Raw genomic sequence first — 19,484 nt, 5'->3', positions numbered from 1 at the left:
TCGTGTTTGTGCTTTCCACTTTACAGGCATGCAGTATGGTGAATATGTTAATAATCAAGCTAGCTCCGCACCAACTCCCTTGTCATCAACTTCCGATGATGAGGAAGAGGAGGAGGAGGATGAGGAAGCAGGTCTGCTTTAGCTTTACACTAGTTCTTAATCTTTTCCTACTCAAGTTCTTTTTTTATTTTTTTTATTTTAATGTCCACGGTCTTATAGCCTCTTTAAAAAGTATCTTTGCAGATTTAGCTCAATGAACTTACTTGGTTTAGGTTATAGAAGATTGGGGTCACTTGAAATTAGGTGTTTTGCTTATTTATTTGTTTTGTTTTTCTTCCTTTGGACATCTTTACCATTTCATTAAGTAACAATACATCGTTCATGATGACAGTGGTTTTTTTCTTTCAGAAATGCATTTCCGCTCAGGTCATGCAAAAGGATTGAGTGTTGATTGAAGCTTTTGACTGTTTGCTCTAACACCCCATTAGGAGGAATTTGTATTTTCTGCTTTGCATGCTACTTAGTCTAAGCAGAATAAACCATTTGGATTTTATATAACAATGACAGAGAAGTAGAAGTTAGCTCCTTTTGGCACTTACTATATGTTTAGAAAGCCAAAAATTTGTAGTTACTTTAAAGTTTGCAATTATCCTCTATATATGGTGGCTGTAGCTGGAAGTTCCATCTTTCTGTACAGTGAGAGGGGGCAGAGTATTGGGGCTAAATTGAAGGAATTTGATATCAGTGTTAGAGTTCAAAAAGTTCAAATAGAAATTGTGTTCAAATGGTGATTGGATGTCTGGCCTAGCCTTAAATCTAATTAATTAAAATACTAAACATTTGCAGTTGCTTTATTATTTCTAGCCTGCTGCAGATATGTAGTATTTAATCAGTAATATGGATTATAGATTTTCTTAAGTGCCAGTAAACTAACAGTATAGTAAGTGCCAGTTATCTCATTTCTCTGTAAAAGTATCCTGAGTTCTGTACAACTAATTTATAGCCCATTTGTAACCTTATTACAAATCTATAGAGTCCATTTGTAACCTTATTAAAAATGCAATAAGCTCACAGTATAGTTTGGGATATAGAACAAAATTACAATGAGTTCTATGTTTTCATAGTGCTTTATAGGAATATATAGGATAATCTGGAACCACATGTAGGGTTGGATGACAGGGAAGATTCTCAGGGGATTAGGACTGGTACCTGAGCTGAGTCTAAAAGGAGAAGTTGGAATTAGGCAGGTGAGGGATCCTGGGAGAGGCACAGATACTTTTTAAAACAAAGCAAGGAGCTTTTGAGTAGATGGCATCTTGGGGAACTTTAGTGAACTGGGACCTATGGCCTGCAAAGGACCATGGCCAGAAGATTCAAATGAGGTTGGGTAGGATGACTGGATGAGATCTTGGAAAACCTGGCACAGCAGATCCTCGAATAACATCATTTTGGTATAAAGTTAATGAGATACTGCAAGAACTTAAATCTTGTTTATATGATTAGCCTATGGTCAAATTGATTTAATTATATATCACTTCACTTACACAGAAGCTATAGATGATGTTAAGTGAGGACTTACTGTATTTCATAGTAAGGTGTTTGGATTTTATTTTGAAGGTAGTGAGGAGTCACTGAGGCAGTTTACATGGAAAAATAACAGCCAAATTTGCACTTTAGAAAGATCTCTTACAAAAGTATTCATAGGAGCATATTGAAACTGGGCTCTTAGAATAATCTGGTGAGGAAAATGAGTTCTGAGGCTAAGGTAGCAGGAAGATCGAAGGAGAGTATAGCAGAGCATTATCAAACAAAGAAAATTATTTTTATAAATCAAAAGTAATTTGGTTAGCAGTGGTAAATGTTAAGGAATGTTTGGTTGAAGTCTGAGAAAAAACAGTTGGCTTTATCAATCGGGGTTCCTGTCTTGTTTTTTCTCCCCCCACCCCACCCCACCCCACCCAACCCTATTTGTAACACTGTTTGAGGGGATAGGGGTAGGGATGAGAGAAAATGAAGAACATTTTCTATGTCTGGTTAATATTTGTTTAATATTAACAGTAGTCCTGTGGAGTAGGTTTTAGTTTAAAATCCATTGTTACAATTAAGAAGTGGCTCAGAGATGTTAGGTGTCTTGTCCATTTTCTTTTAACTGATAAGCGAGATGGAATTTGACTTACATTTTTTTTCCATGATTTATGCAAGTTATGAAGAAATAAAATTTCAAGTTATCTTGGTTAATTTAAAGTTGACCAATACTAGTAAGTACATTGGACTTCCTTGACCCATGTTGCTTATCTTTTAAAGGCTTAAATGCATCTCCATACTTTTCCCCCACCTTCAAGGATTCTGAGCTGTTCTTATGATCTATTCTCCCTTTGCTTCCTCAGATTTCAGCTCTTCCTTTCTTCCTCCTCCTCTTCTTTCAGTGTATGACATGTAGCCAATAAAAGAATAAGGGAAAATTCTCCCTAAGTACTACATTCAAATAGTGATAACAAATACTCTGATTTGTTCTCAGAGTATTTGTTATCACTAATTGTAGTGTGAAATGACTGAGGTAAATTGAGCCTATGTAAGGTTTAAGAGTGGGAAAAAGTACTAATGCTCTTGGTTCAACTGAAACCAGCTGGTATGCAGAAAGCATATTTTGCTTGATGTAATGGTTCCAAAGATCAGTACTCCTATATTCTAAGAGTTTTATAGTTTTAGTAGCTTACATTTTGGTCTGTGATCCACTTTTAGTTCATTTTAGTGTAGAGTATAAAGAAAGAGTCTAACTTTACTAGTATTCCTCTGCCTGTGACTATCTAGTTATTCCAGCATTATTTGTTGAAAAGAATGTTCTTTCCCCATAGAAATATCTTGGCATATTGTTTTGTTTTGAGGTGAAATTTACACAATAATAAAATTATTTTAAAGTGTACAATTCAGTGCCATTTAGTATATTCACAATGTTGTGCAACCACCACTTCTATCAGTTCTAATTTTGTGAATGTACTAACTAAACATTACCTTATCTCAAAAGAAAACTGTGTAACCATTAAGCAACAACTTCCCATTTCCCCCTCCTCTCAGCTCTTGGAAACCACCAATCTACTTTCTAACCCTATAGATTTACCTGTTCTGCATATTTCATATAAATGAAACAATGCAATGTGTGACCTGTTCTGTCTCGCTTGTTTCACTTAGCATGTTTCAGAGATTATTCATATTGTAACATGTGTTCGTACTCTATTCCTTTTTTATAGATAAACTAGTAAATAATATTCCATTGTATAGATATACCATATTTTGTTTATCCATTCATCTGCTGATGAATATTTGGGTTTTGATGTATTGTTTTTTTTAACGCTATCACTTTTAGACTTTGACCTTATGTATCAGCATTCTTCTTTAGTTATAAATTCACAAATTAAAAAAAGAAGATCCATTGTTCCCCATTCTTAATTAAGAGTAATGACATATATACACCATTTTTCTAGTTATCACAAAGAAAGCACTTTGTGTTTTCCATCTATTTTTTTGTAGTCCTCATACATTGCATAAGTTTTTTCATGTTTAGTATCTCATTTTGAGCCTCAAAAGAAATTAAAAAAGACATACAAGGCATTTTTTAAATTGTTCTCATTTTGCAGAAGAGAGTATTGATGAATGTTGTTTACCCAAAGTTATATAACAAGTAAATGACAGAGTCTAATGTAACTGCAGTCTTTTGCTCCAAATCATGTTCTTTGCTGGTAATAAAATCAGTCTATGCAAAAAGCTTTAGCTGTTATGCCATGAGTCAACATACCTAGTCACATGGTTTTCCAAAAGTAGTCAATGAAAGATAATTATGCATGCCTGTTCTTTTTATATCACAGTTAAAAATTAACCTAAAATGTAGTTTAAACTCCATCTATAATAATAAAAGCGTAATATGCTAATTAGACTGGACGTCCTCCCGGACAACCTTACGGATGAAGACAACCTTCCGGATGAAGCCGGGGCTGCAAGGGAAGTCCCGGTTCTGGCGGCCGGGGGAAGGAAGGCCTACTCTTGCATGAATTTCATGCATCGGGCCTCTAGTTTATAATATTGTTGTTAAGAGCTAGGCTCACCTCTGTACCACAGAATCTTGTCTTAGGGTTAAAAAAGATCAAGATCTCTAACACAAGAGAGGGACTATGCATTTTTTGTTTTATTCATCACTGTATACGCTAGCATATTTGCCTAGTATAGCTGTAGGCTCTCAAAATATTTGTTGAGTGAAGGAAATATATTGTCGTCCTACTATCTGTGTGACCCATCACTAAATTTCATCATAAATTGCCACAGAAAATTTCTATTAATCTTACAGGTTTTGAATGAACACACAATAAGAATTCTTTTTTTAAAATTCTCATCTGAGGACATGCTTAGAGAGAGAGAGAGAAACATTGATCGGTTGCCTTCCATATGGGCTCCAACTGGGGGTTGAAAAGTCATTAAAATTTAATTATCTTAAATATCCTAATACTGATAATATATATTAAGTAGTTTGCAGTTTGATAGATGCAGTTTGTGTGTGAAGTAATTTAATATCTATTCTCTAGGATGCCATCACATGTGAATGATTAAATCTTATTCCACTCATCAGCTCCATAGTCTTCCTACTCTCATTCTCATCCCCTATTCTGTATCAGAAATTTATTTATGTGTTTTTAAAAATGTCTTTAAACATCAGTCATTTTACATTTTCACTAGAGTCAGCAAAGCATCTTCTATAAAATTGCCAGAGGCTGCCCTAACATACATTATCGTTTTAGACTTAGTAGACACTTTGGTTTTCCTTTTAGGTATTGACAGCTCTTCTACCACAAGCAGTGCTTCTCCACTGCCCAACAGTTACGATGCCCTAGAAGGAGGCGGCTACCCAGGTAATTTGTTTTGTGCCTGTTTAATGGTTGCTTGAGAAGTCACTGACCATTAATTGCTTTCAAAACATGAACATGTACTATACATAATTAGCAGGGTATATTTTTTTTAACAGAAAAGGGGACATTTTCCTGGTATTTCTCAGCCTTAATTTTATGGTATTAATTGTTATACTCCAACTATGGATGTTGTTTCTGGGCAGCTTAAGGAAATTTATTATTCTATTTTTGTTATCATGCTCTTGATCTTTTTCCTCCTCAAAGTCTTTTAATAGTGAATAATTTTTCTCTTCTTTTCCATTTTTTATGCTAATAACTCCTTAAATATATTTTATATTTCTGTTCTCATGCTTAGGTCCTTGAATTCCTTCCAACTAGCCTCTGAATATAAGTAGTCTTTGACTCTTTACTCCCCCTATGGCTCCTGGCTGCCTCCACCAGGTAAATAGATTAACCAACTTGGATGTAGTTTTTGGAGGCATTACTTTTAACCATATCAGGAAATAACTTTGGTCATTACTTAGAAATCAAAGTAGTGGATAGTATTAAAGGAAAAAAACATAAACTTAACCGTTTGCATTTAATAGTCATTTTTATTATAACATCTTGTACTGTGATTTTCCCGATTTGCCTATCTCCTCTATCACCTGACAACCACACCTGACTTACCTCTTTTTCTCTCTCTTTCTAATGACTTCAAACTTTAAGACTAATAGAATAAGTAATGTTGCCCTTCTCTTTATTTCTTATCACTCTGAGAATAATCCAGGATTAAAGTTGAAGTATTCTTTACTTAACTGAATGCACTATCTTGCTATCATTATTCTATGAATCAGAAAAGTTAAATCTTCTCAGCTTAATATAGAATTCCCTTCTAATATTTTAAGAATACTTAAATACCCTACTTTAGTCTTTTGTGGTTACAGATTTTTCCCACCTAGGAACCACTATTTGTGTGTATGTGTGTAAAAAGTTGTGGATTCTAAAAGCAATCACTATCATAAAAATATTCTAGAAGTTACTTCATTGACTAAAAGATGAATAATCTAGCCTGGCCGATGTGGCTCAGTAGTTGAGCATTGACCTATGAACCAGGAGGTCATGGTCGATTCCTGGTCAGGGCTCATGCCCAGGTTGTGGGTTTGATCCCTGATAGGGGGCATGCAGAAGGCAGTTAATCAATGATTATCTCTCATTATTGATGTTTCTATCTCTCCCTCTCCCTTTCTCTCTGAAATCAATAAAAATATATTAAAAAGAAAAGATTAATACTCTAGCTGTGTAATATTTCATGAGCTTCAGAGTAACCTGAAGTGAAATAACTTTGGTCATTACTTAGAAATCAAAGTAGTGGATAGTATTAAAGGAAAAATGATCTTTTAACTACACCACACATGTCCAGTGTGGTGTAGTTAAAAGATCATGGCCTTGGAGTTAGACCTTGGTTTGTTTATATTAATTTATCAACAAATCTTAATCTTATTATGAACTGTGCTTTGAGAGTAAGTGAGTGACCTACGGCAAGTTTTCTAGCTATTTATATAGCAACAAAATTAAAGAAAGATGTGAGCAACTGTAGCAGTAAGGTTAAGAAAATTGAAAGTTTACTATCAGGTACTAGGATAGATTTTATGACTATAGAAATGTATGAACTATTGTTCATTTCTTATAGAAGGGGATAAGTTTTAGACTTCCATGTTTATGACTCCAGTTCTTTATTTCTTATGCTGATGTCTTGTTAAGAGACCTTTCTACTTACAGTTCCAATGCCATGAGGAGAGACAAGCAGGAAATTTAAGGATATGACATTGCATTGACGCTCCTGTCCTTTTAATAAGTATGGGGTGTTACCAGAAAGCCAATAAGCCAAGCCTTGCCTAATTAACACAAGATGTTAGAGAGCAGAATGTGTAGGAATGCATCTTCAACATTAGAGCAAATAGAGTCAGTAGAAAGATGTGATTCCTCAAGAAACTTTTTAAAAATAAATTTCATTTAGTCAGTTGCTTTTGAGAATGTATTTTTTTTCAGAGTCTGATTACTGGTGAAGAATATGTTTTTTTAAATGAAAAATAGATTCAAATACATCTATATCATAGATATGACTTGAAAAAATCTAATAGTCAATATACCAAATTGTTAATAATGGTTTTGTGTAATAGAATAATTTTTAGGGTTTCTTCTTGTTATTCTTGTATATGATGATTAAGTTTTCTACTGTTTTCATAGTTTTAATCACATTTTAGTTTTTGTCTTAAATTTCAGTAAAGGAAGAACATTGATTCATTAAATTCTATTGACATCTACTGCACACCAGACATTGTTTCTGGACACTTATAGACACTCTTTCAAATTTTCATAGTTTTGCCTCTATAAATAATACAGCTTTTTAGGGGATTATAAAAATATGTCACTCTTTTCATGGACATATTTTATAGATGGCAGGGTCAGATAAAAAAGGGCAAATTAGAGTAAAGAGTAGTTGATACTCTTTTTAGTGCTTTGCTTTGTTTTCTGCTTTATAGCCCCATTCCTGAGGAAAGAATAAAAGAAAAAACTTTTTTGTATGGATAATAGTAAATATAAAGGCCTTATCTATTAAAAATACCACCTGAATATCAACTTGTTGTCAAGTGATACCAAATGAGGTTTTCTTAAAATACGTCTATATAAAAAAAAGATGGGGTGGGAACATATAAAACTAGATTAGCAAAATATTGATGATTATTAAAGCTGAATTATGAGTGTGTGGGGTTTATTAGTCTATTCTCTACTTTTGTGAATGTTCGAAGTTTCCCATAATAAAAAGCTAAAAGAAAAGGAAATGCCAGAGGTTATGGCTCTCCAAAGAGCCAAGTCTTTATACCGTCATGTTTTCAAGTGTTAACACTGTGTTTCCCTTTGTTAGATATGCTTTCTTCATCAGCAAGCAGTCCTGCTCCTGATCCCGCTCCTGAACCTGACCCTACTCCAGCTCCAGTGCCCACTGCCCCTCAGCCTGCCAAAGTGGCTAAACCATTTGGATACGGTTACCCCACTCTTCAGCCTGGTTATCATAATGCTGCAGCACCACTGCATTCCGGAGGACAGCCCGGTAGCCCAGCGTATTCTGGATTCCAGCAGTATGCTCAAGTATGTATTTAGTCATAGAAAGACATTGCATATCTAAAAATTGTGAAACTATCAATTCTAACAAATCCCTGGTGATTCAAATGGGTCATAGGTACAAGTACAGATAAGCCTGGATTGAGCATAGAAAGAATTTGATTCTAAATTTTATGTGTGTGCATACATAGAAAAAGATAAAAGGAAATATAAATATTAAAATTTTTATTTATTTTTATTTTTATTTATTTCAGAGTGGAAGGGAAAGGGGGAGAGAGATAGAAACATCAATGATGAGAGAGAATTATTGATCAGCTGCCTTCTTCACACCCCACATAACCTCCTGGCTCATAGGTCGACATTCAACCACTAAGCCACGCCAGCCAGGAAACATTAAATTTTTAAAGAGGTTAAATTTGGATCAAGATATTAGCTGTGGTTTTTCTTCATTGTACGTTTATTTTTCAGTCTTTATAATGAGCATGTATTTTATCAAAATTAAGCATTAAGTGTTCTGTGTTTTTTTTTTAATTCTGTATTTCTAAGCTGGTTACCTCCTCAAAAAAATGATACAGCATAAATGTGGTTTGCGATTTTGGTTCAAACTCTAAACTTGAAGAAATCTCTGACATATAACTAGGTGTGCTAGCCTCCACATACATAAATGTTTGTCAGTGCTTATGTTCATTAACTACTGCTATGACCCATTTTGACATGACTTTGTTTGGGTGCACCTCTTAAATACCATCTCATTTTAATAATACAGAACAGTAGTTTACATTTATATTTCTTGAGAAGAAAATAAAATATAAAAAAAATGATGGCAATAGCATTCTACTTATAATAAAACTTTTCTTAGACTAACTTAATAGAAATTTCATCATATAGTGAATAAGAATAAAAATTAGAGGGAAATAGTAAAATCATTTGTTTCTGGGATTTAATCTTAGAATTAAGGCTCAAAAGGAAGACAAAAACTTGGAGAGACACCAGAGAAATATGGTTGATTAGCACAAATTTCCCTGACTTCTGTTTTGTTAGATTTTCTAGATGTGAAGCACATCTTTAGTCACTCAAGTCTGACTTGTGTGCTTTAAGCAAATTGCTATTTGGGATCATAATATGTCATTTATTTGTACATTGTAATGAGAAGAAAGTCAAGTTCAAAGAAAGAATCTGGTTCTTGGAAATGTTGGGCAAGGAAAAAAAATATTTTGAAATTGAAAGTGATGACATGAAAAGGTTTCATAATGACATAGGAAAAGGTTCTTGGCCAAATCTGGCCTGCTGCCTACTTTGGTAAATAAACTTGTACTGGCGCACAGCCACACTCATTCTTTTATGTATGTACTAGAGGCCCAGTGCACGAATTCGTATTATCTGGGCCTCCACAGAAAAAGGTTACAGACCTTTGACATAGGGAATTATCATTCTTGTCCCATCATATTTGGGAGGTTATTTTGGCAAGGTTAAGAGATTGTCTTTGGAATAAAAGTAAAAATTAATATTTAATATACTCGATTTTTAAATGTAGCCTCATTCTATTCTTCTGTAATCACAGTTCTTTTTATACTCTAGCTTTAGATCAGAGGAGTTTGGATAAAGGGGGCAGAGACAGACTAAAAAATAATGTTATTAATCACAGTTGAAATGAGCATCCTAAAGCCAAAGCTTTAGAAGCAGACTCTTAGAATCAGCCTAGTCCCAACTTTCATTTTTAAAATGTAATCCATAATATGTAAAAGTATATAAATTAGCAGCATGCAGCTTAAAACATTTCTACAAATTGTACATACTCATGTAGCCAACAGCCAGAGGCCGTTCATGCCTTTTCTAGTTACTAACCCTTCAAACAAAAATTGACAACTGTCTTGACTTCTAATATCAGATTAGTTTTGTTTGTTTTTAAACTTTATGTAAGTGGGATCATACTATATGTACTCTTAGCTAGACTCTTTTGCTTAACAATATGCTTGTTACGTACTTGTAGTTCATTCGTTTCATTATTATATAGTACTCCATTATGTAGTTATACCACAGTTTATTTGTTTTATTGTTGAGGGTCTTTAGGGTAAATTTCCAATTGGGAACTATTATGAATAATACTGTTATGAATATTTCTCTTCATATCTTTTAAGTGACTATGTATATATGTAGAAGTAGGATCACTGGGATCATGAGGTGTCCATATGTTCCATCTCTGCAGTTACTGCCCAGCAATTTTCCAAAGCGGATATTCCAATTTATACCTTCCATTAACAGTATGTGAGAGTTCCAGTTACTTTAGACAATCACCTTTCTTTCATCATTTAAGTGAAGAAATGGAGAGTCAGATAAGTGAAATCATCTGTCCAAGACTAGGTTTAATTCTGAGAATATAAAAGTCTTTGCAGTTGAGAATTAAACACTTTTTTTCCCCCTCTTTTACTGGTAGGGACTTGTGCAGAAAAAAATCAAAGGCAAACTTGATATATATATCTCTCTTAGGAAATTACACAGCAGCAGTTTGTTTTTGCCTAATCTGAATTTAAAATAGTTTTTTGGACACTACTATTTCACAGTCACTGAGCAATAAAGATTAAAGCACACATTTAAATTCTTACGTATTTACTAAAAAAAAAAATCTTAGGTTTTAATCTAAAGTTAATATTAAAAGAAGCCATTTGTTTTGAAGTTCTAGTTAGAATAAGAATGTGTTACTTTAGCTTTTTTTAAACAGTCCTTTATAATTCAGTTGAAATGCTTTTAAATGTTGTACTTAGTATAACTCAGTGAGAGGGTGCTGAAATCTAAGGGCTTCCTTTATATGCATTAATTTGTCATGAACTTAAGTACTTGGAAACACCAATAGTTGGCCTTTCAATAAGAAAAAAAATTAATTTATTTTTCAGGGTTCAAAAATAGGAAAAGATTGATGTTTAAAAAATGAAAATAAACATTAGAAAATATTTTAGTGAATATATGAAAAACCAAATACAGATACTACATAGCATTGTTTTTACTATAAAAAAGTACATGATCAATTATAGAAAAATGCAGATAAGTATAAAGAGGAAAATAAATATCAACCAATATTCCCAGCATTAAGCTATAAACAGCAGCTCCTGGACTCTATCCTGAAAGGATTCTTGTTGTGCGGTCAGGGGTGGGGTGAAAGCCAATAACAAAGCTGTCGTCAAATGACTTCTGTAAACAAACAAAAGAAGTTGATAAATATGGATATTATTTTAGAATTTTTAAAATTCTTTTAACAGCTTTAGAGGAAACCTTTCTGTATTATTACATATCCTTCATCAGATAGCTGAAAAATGTTTTATAATCAACTGTTGGACAAGACTTGAGAATTTCTCTCTACTTATTCATTCAGTAAAATCTTATTTCATTCCATGTGGCACCACTATTCTAGGCACTGAGGATATAAGCCAAAGCTAAACAAAGTTCCTGCTCTCAAGAAACTTTGGAAGGCAGGATTGATGGGACAATAAAAAGTAAATTGGTAAATTAATGAGTTAATTTCAAATAGGTGCATGCTATGGAGTAGACAAGTTGAAGAAATTGCTGAAGTTGGAGATATAGAGTAGATATTCAGGGAAGGCCTCATTATAGAAGTTATGTTTGCGTTAACATTTCCAAATGACAAGAAAAGCCAGGCATGGAAAAATGTGGGGATAGAGCATTTCAGGCTGAGAAAACATACACTGAGTGGCCAGACTGTTATGATCTCTGAACGCATAATAATCTGGCTACTCAGTGTATATCCTATATAATAAAAGGCTAATATGCAAATTGTCCCTTCAACCAGGTGTTCGACCAGCAGGCAGGCTGGCCAACCGCCCATGTCTCCTCCCCCTGGCCAGGCTGGCCGGACCCCACCCATGCACGAATTCATGCACCAGGCCTCTAAAATACACACACACACACACACACACACACACACACACACACACACACACACACAGTGGCCAGATTATTATGCGTTCAGAGATCATAATAATCTGGCCACTCAGTGTACATGCAAACACTAAAGGCAGGATCAACATTAATGTGTTATTTCTGTATAACACAGTGGCTGGAACCCAGTCAGCAATAGGAAGAGTAATAGGAATGAAATCAGAGAGCTAGGAAAGGGCCATATTCAGAATCTTGGGTTTCACCCCAGAGGCCAAAGAGAGACATTGGAGATTTTATGTAATAGAGTGTAAAAATGATTTACATTTTTAGAGTAACATTTTGTTGCTGTGTGAAGAATGGATTAGGGATGGTAAGTATTTGAAAAGACAAAAATGGAAACAGAAAGACAAATGGAAGCTTTACTATAATCCCAGAAGTAGATGATTGTGCTTTGTTCTAAGGTATCGGTGGAGGTAGTGAAAAGTAGATGGAAAAGGGATATCTTTTGACTTGTTGTTGGATTGGATGTGGTGGGTGAGAGAAAGGAAGGCATCCGGATAACTCAGGTTTCTGGCAAGTTGGGTAGAGGGTAGTGTATTTACGTAGATGGTGAAGACAGAGGAATAAGTCTGGGAATGGGAATTGAGTTGGTCATGCTAAGTTAAAATGCCTCATAAACATCCAAGTGGAGATGCCACACAGTAGTGGATCAATGTTTGGTGGTCAGGTATGCAGAAATAAGGTACCAACTTATATTCCCACCAGAAGTATGAATATTGAATCAATGAGAAAGATTCTTTACCAAAGTTTCTATTTATGTTTTTTTCACCAAACCAGTCCTTCTGGTTTGTAAAAGCTACTGTAATGAGTATATTAGCCTTTTTCTCTTATATATTGCAGTCCCCCCCCCTCCCCACCACCCCTCACTCCCTCATTTTGACATTGGTTTTTTAATTATTTCTCTTTTTACTTTTTTTTTTTAAAGAATAGTTTATAGATTTTTAGAAGAGAGAAAGGGAGATGGGGGGGGAGAGAGAGAAAAACATACATGTCAGAGTGAATCATTGATCAGCTGCCTCCTACATGCCCTCTACCTGGGATCAAGCCTGCAACCCGGGCATGTGCCTTAACCAGGAATCAAACCCGCAACCTTTTGTTGCATGAGACAATGCTCCAACCATCTGAGCACACCCCTACTGGGGATCCAGCTGCCACCCCGGTGTGTGCCCTGATCGTAATCGAACCATGACCTCCTGGTTCATGGGTCAATGCTCAACCACTGAAGCACACAGGCTGGGCTACCTTCGTATTTCTTTTTTTTTAATGTTTTCCTTTTTCAGGTATATACTAGTATTTTATTGATTTCAGAGAGGAAGGGAGAGAGAGAGAGATAGAAACATTAATGATGAGAGAGAATCATTGATTGGCTACTTTCTGCATGGCCCCTACTAGGGGGGATTGAGCCCGCAACCCGGGCATGTACCCTTGGACAGAATCAAACCTGGGACCTTTTTTTAGTGTGCAGGTCAACGCTCTATCCACTGAGCCAAACCAGCTAGGGCTTAAATGTTTTACAACATTAAAATTAGGAAAATATTTCAGTTATGTGTTTTTATTTTTGTGTGTGTGATTTCAGTTTTACATCCCTAATCCATTTAATGTTTTCTTTTGTTATATAATTTAAATAATAATCAATAATCTCATTTTCCACCTAAAATAATTAGCTCTAAGTTCACTAATTTAAAATTTTCTCTCATGATTAAGTATCCCACCTTTATTTTATATCCTAAATTCTTATAAAGTTGGGTTTTTTGGGTTTTCTATTATATACTACTAGAGGCCCGGGAGCCCTTGGGGGATGTCCGATTGATGGCTTAGCGCTGCTGTGAAGGCAGGAGAGGCTCCCACCACCACCGTGGTGCTCTGGGAGCGCACTGACCACCAGGGGGCAGCTCCCGCATTGAACATCTGCCCCCTGGTGGTCAGTGCACATCATAGCGACCGGTTGTTCCACTGTTTGGTCGATTTGCATATTAGTCTTTTCTTATATAGGACTAGCTTTCCCGTTGCAGGAAAAAATCCTGCAATAGGATTTCCCGCTGCACTCTACCCTGCCTCCGTTCCTCCCTTGTTCGCCCGCCTCACCTTCTCTTCCAGCCCGCCCGCGTTTCCCTTCGCCCCCGGCCCGGCCTCTGCCCCGCCCTTGTCCCCCGCCTCACCTTCTCCTCCAGCCCGCCCGCGTTTCCCTTTGCCCCTGGCCCCGCCTCCACTCGACCTTTATCACCCGCCTCGCCTTCTCCTCCAGCCTGCCCGCGTTTCCCTTCGCCTCCGGCCCCACCTCCTCTCCGCCCGCCCCGCCTTCTCCTCCAGCCCTCCCTTGTTTTCCTTCACCCCTGGCCCCGCCTCCGCCCCGCCCTTCTCCCCCGGCCCCGCCTCCGCCCTGCCCTTCTTCCCCCCGGCCCCGCCTTCGCCCCGCCCTCCCCCCCCCCTTGCTTGCTTCTTCGAAGCTTTACTCCCTTCTGCAGCTGTTGGCTTCTTTGGACGCTGTCTTGATATGCAAATTAGCCGCCATCTTTGTTGTGGCAATTTGCATACTCATCCTGATTGGTTGGTGGGCGTGGCTTGGCTGGTGGGCGTGGCTTAAGTGTAGCGAAGGTGCGGTCAATTTGCATATTAGTCTTTTATTATATAGGATTATTGATCCATACAATTATTTTTCTCTCACGCTCTACAGCTCTACTGAAAAGTCAGAATCCTTTTTATTATCCAGCTGTTGCTTTCTTTCCCCCCCTTAACATCACCACCTTCAATTACTATCAACATTTTGCCATAATTCTTGTTTCATCTATATGAAACACCCATGTTGTCACCACACACACACACACACACACACACACACACACGCACACACACACTCACACATATATATATATTCTTGCTGAGGATTTAAAAGCTAATCTTGGACAAGTGGTTGGGAGAAGGTGGAAAAAGAGCATTTCTTGCATAACTACACTATCAGATCCAACCAAATTAGCAATAATTTGTAAATGTCATTTAAAATTCTGTTCATTTTCAGATTCACCCGGTTGTTTCAGAATTGTTTTATTTTATAGTTGGTTTGCTCAAATCAGGATCCAAACAGGATTTACTAATTGTATTTTCTTATGTCTGTTAATTTTTTTTAATTTTTAAACAAACCTCCACCCCATATTTTCATGCCTTTGATATTTGAAAAAAGTAGGTCTGTTTTTTCTATAAAATGTCCCCACATTCTGAATTTGGTTGATTGTTTCTTTTGGTGTTATTTAACTTATTCCTCTGTTTCATTTTCTGTGGACTGGAAATTAGATCTAAAGGCTTGATTATATACAGATTTATTCATTTATTTACCTAAGCCAAAATATATGTTGGTTCTGCTTACCTCATAGTAGTATTTGGTTGTCCCACTTTTAGTGGTGCTAGGATTGATTAGTGAGTTCATATCGTGACAGCCTAATTCCTTCATTGTGAAGTTCTTTATTAAGCTTTCACCTATGGCTTTATTATCTATTGATGTCTTGTTTATCACCTGTTCCAGATGACCATTACCTGAATCATGTATTTCTGTATGGGTTCTAAAGTAGTGATTTTTTTCTGATTTTATTATTCTGCATTTATTGGCTAGAATTCTGTGGTACATTCCTATAATGGAGTTCTCAGTAACTGTAAAAAAGAATGTGGAAAATCTCTGTGTACAGACACAGAGTTATTGTTCCACTTTTTTTTTAAGGTGAAAAAGGTCATATTTAGAGCAGTGTGTATATTTGTTTATATTTAAAAATAGAAACAATAGAAGGGTGAAACAAAAAATAATGAAAAATGGGTAGAGAGATCAAGAGTGAAATATCTTTGAATATACCTTATTGTAAAGTTTTGACATTGTAATTACAGAAATGTTATATTTACTTTTAAAAAGATAAAAAGCAATTCTTATAATTAAGAGCAAACAAAAACAAATAATCTTGTTTGTCAAGTTTATACAGTCTGATACTGAGAAAAGCATTGTTTTAGTTAATCTTAAAATCCTATATTTTGTATGTTCTCAGTGGGATATAATCTTAAGGACAAAAAAACTACAAAGTAATCTAACTTGCATTTGTAGTAATATAGATGTTATTTTAATACTATTTTAGTATATTGTAGGATAAAATAAAAAAGTAATGTTGTTACCACTAAGAATAAAATTTCCAGTAAGAGGAAAGGGAGCTACAGGTATAAAATTAAAGAAGTTAAATTAAAATACCAACATCTTAAATTTGAATAGGAAAAAATGTCAGTGTGAACTTATTATTTTCCCCTTCTATTTAAAGACGTATGTTTTGTATCTCTACCTATTGTAAAAGTTGGAAGAAATAAACAGCACACTAGCAGTGAATACCCTTATTACTCAGATTATGGTCTCTAGATACCATCCCTTTAAAAAGAACCAAGATTCTTCTTCTTTTTTTTTTTTTTTTTTTGCATAAATGATTAATTCGAAGTTTGAAGGGGAAATAGTAGAAAATGTTATGCCAGAAAGCTAGGAATTTAATGAAGATTAAGAGGTTCATATCAAAAGGACCCCAGGGGCTAGCTTGAAGGGGCTCTCACTGGCCAAAGATTGGATAGTTTGAGCATCAAAATGAGTAGTCACAATTCATTAAATCATTTGGAGTTAATAAAAAGCCATGCATTCATAGTGGTGCTGCAAATATAACAAAGGAAATGCAGAAAAATAAGCAAAGCAAAACTCTTTGACCATCATTGTACATTTCTATGACATTAGCTCATTATCCTGAAATTGTAATTTAAAAAAACTTGAAAACAAGGATTATGCTCCCTTTTTAGTAGGAACTGTATTCAGAGAAACTAAATTCTTGATGTTGAAAAGCATTGTTGCTGAAATTCTGTGACGTTTAACCATGCTAATAAGATTTTAATTTATTCAGTTTTATACTTTCAGGTTTCTTTTTTAAAGAATGCTTTAAATTGAACTGTCCTATTAAGTCATTCTACTATTAACAAGCAGGTTTAAATTTTCTTTCTTTTTTCTGTATATTAAAATCCTATGTGTAGTATAATACATTTTATTCATGGTTGTTATATTGTTCTTTTTGTTTTGCTTTTAATTGATCTCTCAGCAGTATCCTGGTATGAACCAACTGTCCTCCAGTCTGGGAGGACTGAGCCTTCAGAGTTCTGCACAGCCAGAAAGCCTAAGACCTGTAAACCTCACTCAGGAGAGGAATGTTTTACCCATGACTCCTGTTTTGGCTCCTGTACCTAACTTGAATTTAGACCTTAAAAAATTAAACTGTAGCCCAGAGTAAGTATTTATTTTATAATTTTTAAAAATAGTAAAAGAAATATGGTATTAATTCCTTGAGTGGAAGTTTTGTTAATGTGAACACTTCTATTTTAGTTTGTATAGATATTCTGGATGTAAAATTCAATTTAGGTTGTTTGTTCCTGTCCCATCTCTGTCTCCATCCACTTCCATTCCTATCACCTAATACTAGGGACTTTTTTCTTTTTTTCAGAGAAGGGTTTTAGGAACCCAAATCTAACTATATTTTCCTTTTCTTATATTTTTCCCTCACTTTTCACCAGCAATAACTTTTAGTGTCTTTTAAATAAGGTGGAATCTTTACAATTTTATGCCCTTTAATCTTTGCTTGAAAAGGACATAAAGTTATGTAATCACAAGAACAGTTTTAAATTAGTGGTTTATCCCTGATTTTTCTTTTCCCACTCAGTATGGAATGTGAAGACCGTTACCCCAGGCCTGTTTATCCAGCCTGAATTTAGATTTGGATTTCTTTTTATTGAGTATTTCCTCACCACCTGGGGAAGTTCAGCTGGCAGCCTGCTTCTGGTGGCCATCCTCTGGGGGGATGAGCTCTGTTACGTACCTCACAGTGCTTCCAAGATAAAAAGTTCTCTGTTCTTGCCTGTTTTCAGCACTTCTGTGTCCTGGTAGGATATTCTTCTGCACCCAGAAGACATCCTCTGCTCTTGGAATCTCTTTCTCATAAAGTAAACTCGGATTCACAGAACAACATTTAAGTTCTTCCTTGTGTTAAGAGAGTTAGTATTCTTTAGAGCCAGTATTTCCCTTTGTAAGGCAGTAGATTTCTAGCTTTTTAAAAAACTATAATAAGCTTCTCTTTTTCAACCAAAATCTTACATAGTTTCCAATACAGAAAATGGAGCTTTCCGAGGGTCCCCTCTCTACTTCCCCAACCTACCACCTATCCTCCATCTGTGCCTAAGGAAGTGCCAAGATCATTTTGATAAAAAATGAATAAATTGATTCTAGTTTGAAAATAGCTGCCCATCCTTCTGAGTGTAAGCTTCTGTCAGGTCAATAAGTATGTGGGTTATGGCCTTTATTATGAATAGTTAGGCATTCCCAAGTAGGTGAGTGTAGTATACATATATGTACTTGTATATGTATATGTATATGTATATGTATATGTATATGTATATGTATATGTATATGTATATGTAGAAAAGAATCCATGGGAGGGAATGCTGTATACATTTCTAATCAAAATAGCAAAACAGAGTAATTAGAAGTACAGGCTTTAGAATTGGACATACCTAGGCTTCTTACCCTGGTTCCACTGATAAGTAGCTATGAGATTTTGTGCCAATTATATAAACCTCTCAAATTCTTAGTATTGTCAACTGTAAAACAGGAGTAATAATTGTGCCTACATATTAAGATGAATTATTCATATGATAAATATTAATGAATGCCTTCTAAGTGAAGTGCCAGGCACTGTTTCTGGTGCTGGGCATGAAGCAGTAAACTGAACCGAGTTCCCAGTCTCCTGTAACTTAGATCCTGTCAAGGAAGACGTACTTTGAGCAGTCAAACTAATAAGTATATAATGAAATGTCAGCGTATTACTATGAAGTAGGGAGTAGTAAAAGTGGAGGGTGACTGTTTTTAATTGAGGAGTCAGGACAGGTTTTCCCAAAGAGTTAACATTTGAGTAGAGATCTGAAAGAGTGAGAGAGTGTGCCCTGCTGCTTGGACTGCACACGCGGAGGTCCCAGAGCAGGAACCCCATCAGCCCGGATTACGGTGCATCTGACTATCTCCGCAGACTGTCAACCTCTCTAAGGAAAATGCCTTTCCTGGTTTCTCCTACTTCTGCCTTTTACCTCTTTGGTTGCACTTTATTAATTCTGTGTCTGCTGACCTTAACTTACAACTTAATAAGTTATAAGCACTTACTGTATGAGAGGAATAGTCCTACGAGGACACAGGACAAAATGATCTCTGATCTCAAGTGGAAAAGACAGACAGGTACACAAACAACTAAAGTCAGACTAAGGGGATACCACAGAAGCATAAACAGCACAGAGGGAGAAGTCATTCCTTCTGCCTTGTGATCAGGGGTGAGGGTGGCTTCAGAGGAAGCAGGAACTGATGAGTCTCAAGCTAGGAGTTCAGCAGGTGAAAGGGGGAGTAAAAAAGGAACAGTATTATTAAAGGTGCAAAGATTTCACTCAAGTTTTCTTCTCTCTCCTACTTATGCCCTACATGCTAGTCATAATGGAGTA

General features: G+C 35.7%; 1 protein-coding gene across 4 annotated transcripts in view; it reads left to right on the top strand.

Moving 5' to 3' along the window:
* Nucleotides 1-19,484, top strand: part of SEC24B (SEC24 homolog B, COPII coat complex component) — a 94,687-nt gene that overhangs the window by 47,036 nt on the left and 28,167 nt on the right. Inside the window, exons 4-7 of one of the 4 annotated variants that reach the window (XM_054726691.1) lie at nucleotides 27-131; nucleotides 4,818-4,898; nucleotides 7,804-8,027; nucleotides 17,054-17,235. In XM_054726691.1, the coding sequence (XP_054582666.1) occupies nucleotides 27-131; nucleotides 4,818-4,898; nucleotides 7,804-8,027; nucleotides 17,054-17,235 (592 nt within the window). Of the gene's footprint in view, nucleotides 1-26; nucleotides 132-4,817; nucleotides 4,899-7,803; nucleotides 8,028-17,050; nucleotides 17,236-19,484 lie in introns of all 4 variants that reach the window. The other 3 variants (XM_054726690.1, XM_054726693.1, XM_054726692.1) reach the window with 3 other exon arrangements.

The sequence above is a fragment of the Eptesicus fuscus genome, chromosome 2, assembly GCF_027574615.1.
Source record: "Eptesicus fuscus isolate TK198812 chromosome 2, DD_ASM_mEF_20220401, whole genome shotgun sequence".
Taxonomy (NCBI): Eukaryota; Metazoa; Chordata; class Mammalia; order Chiroptera; family Vespertilionidae; genus Eptesicus; species Eptesicus fuscus.
This window is presented reverse-complemented; position numbering and strand designations above follow the sequence as displayed.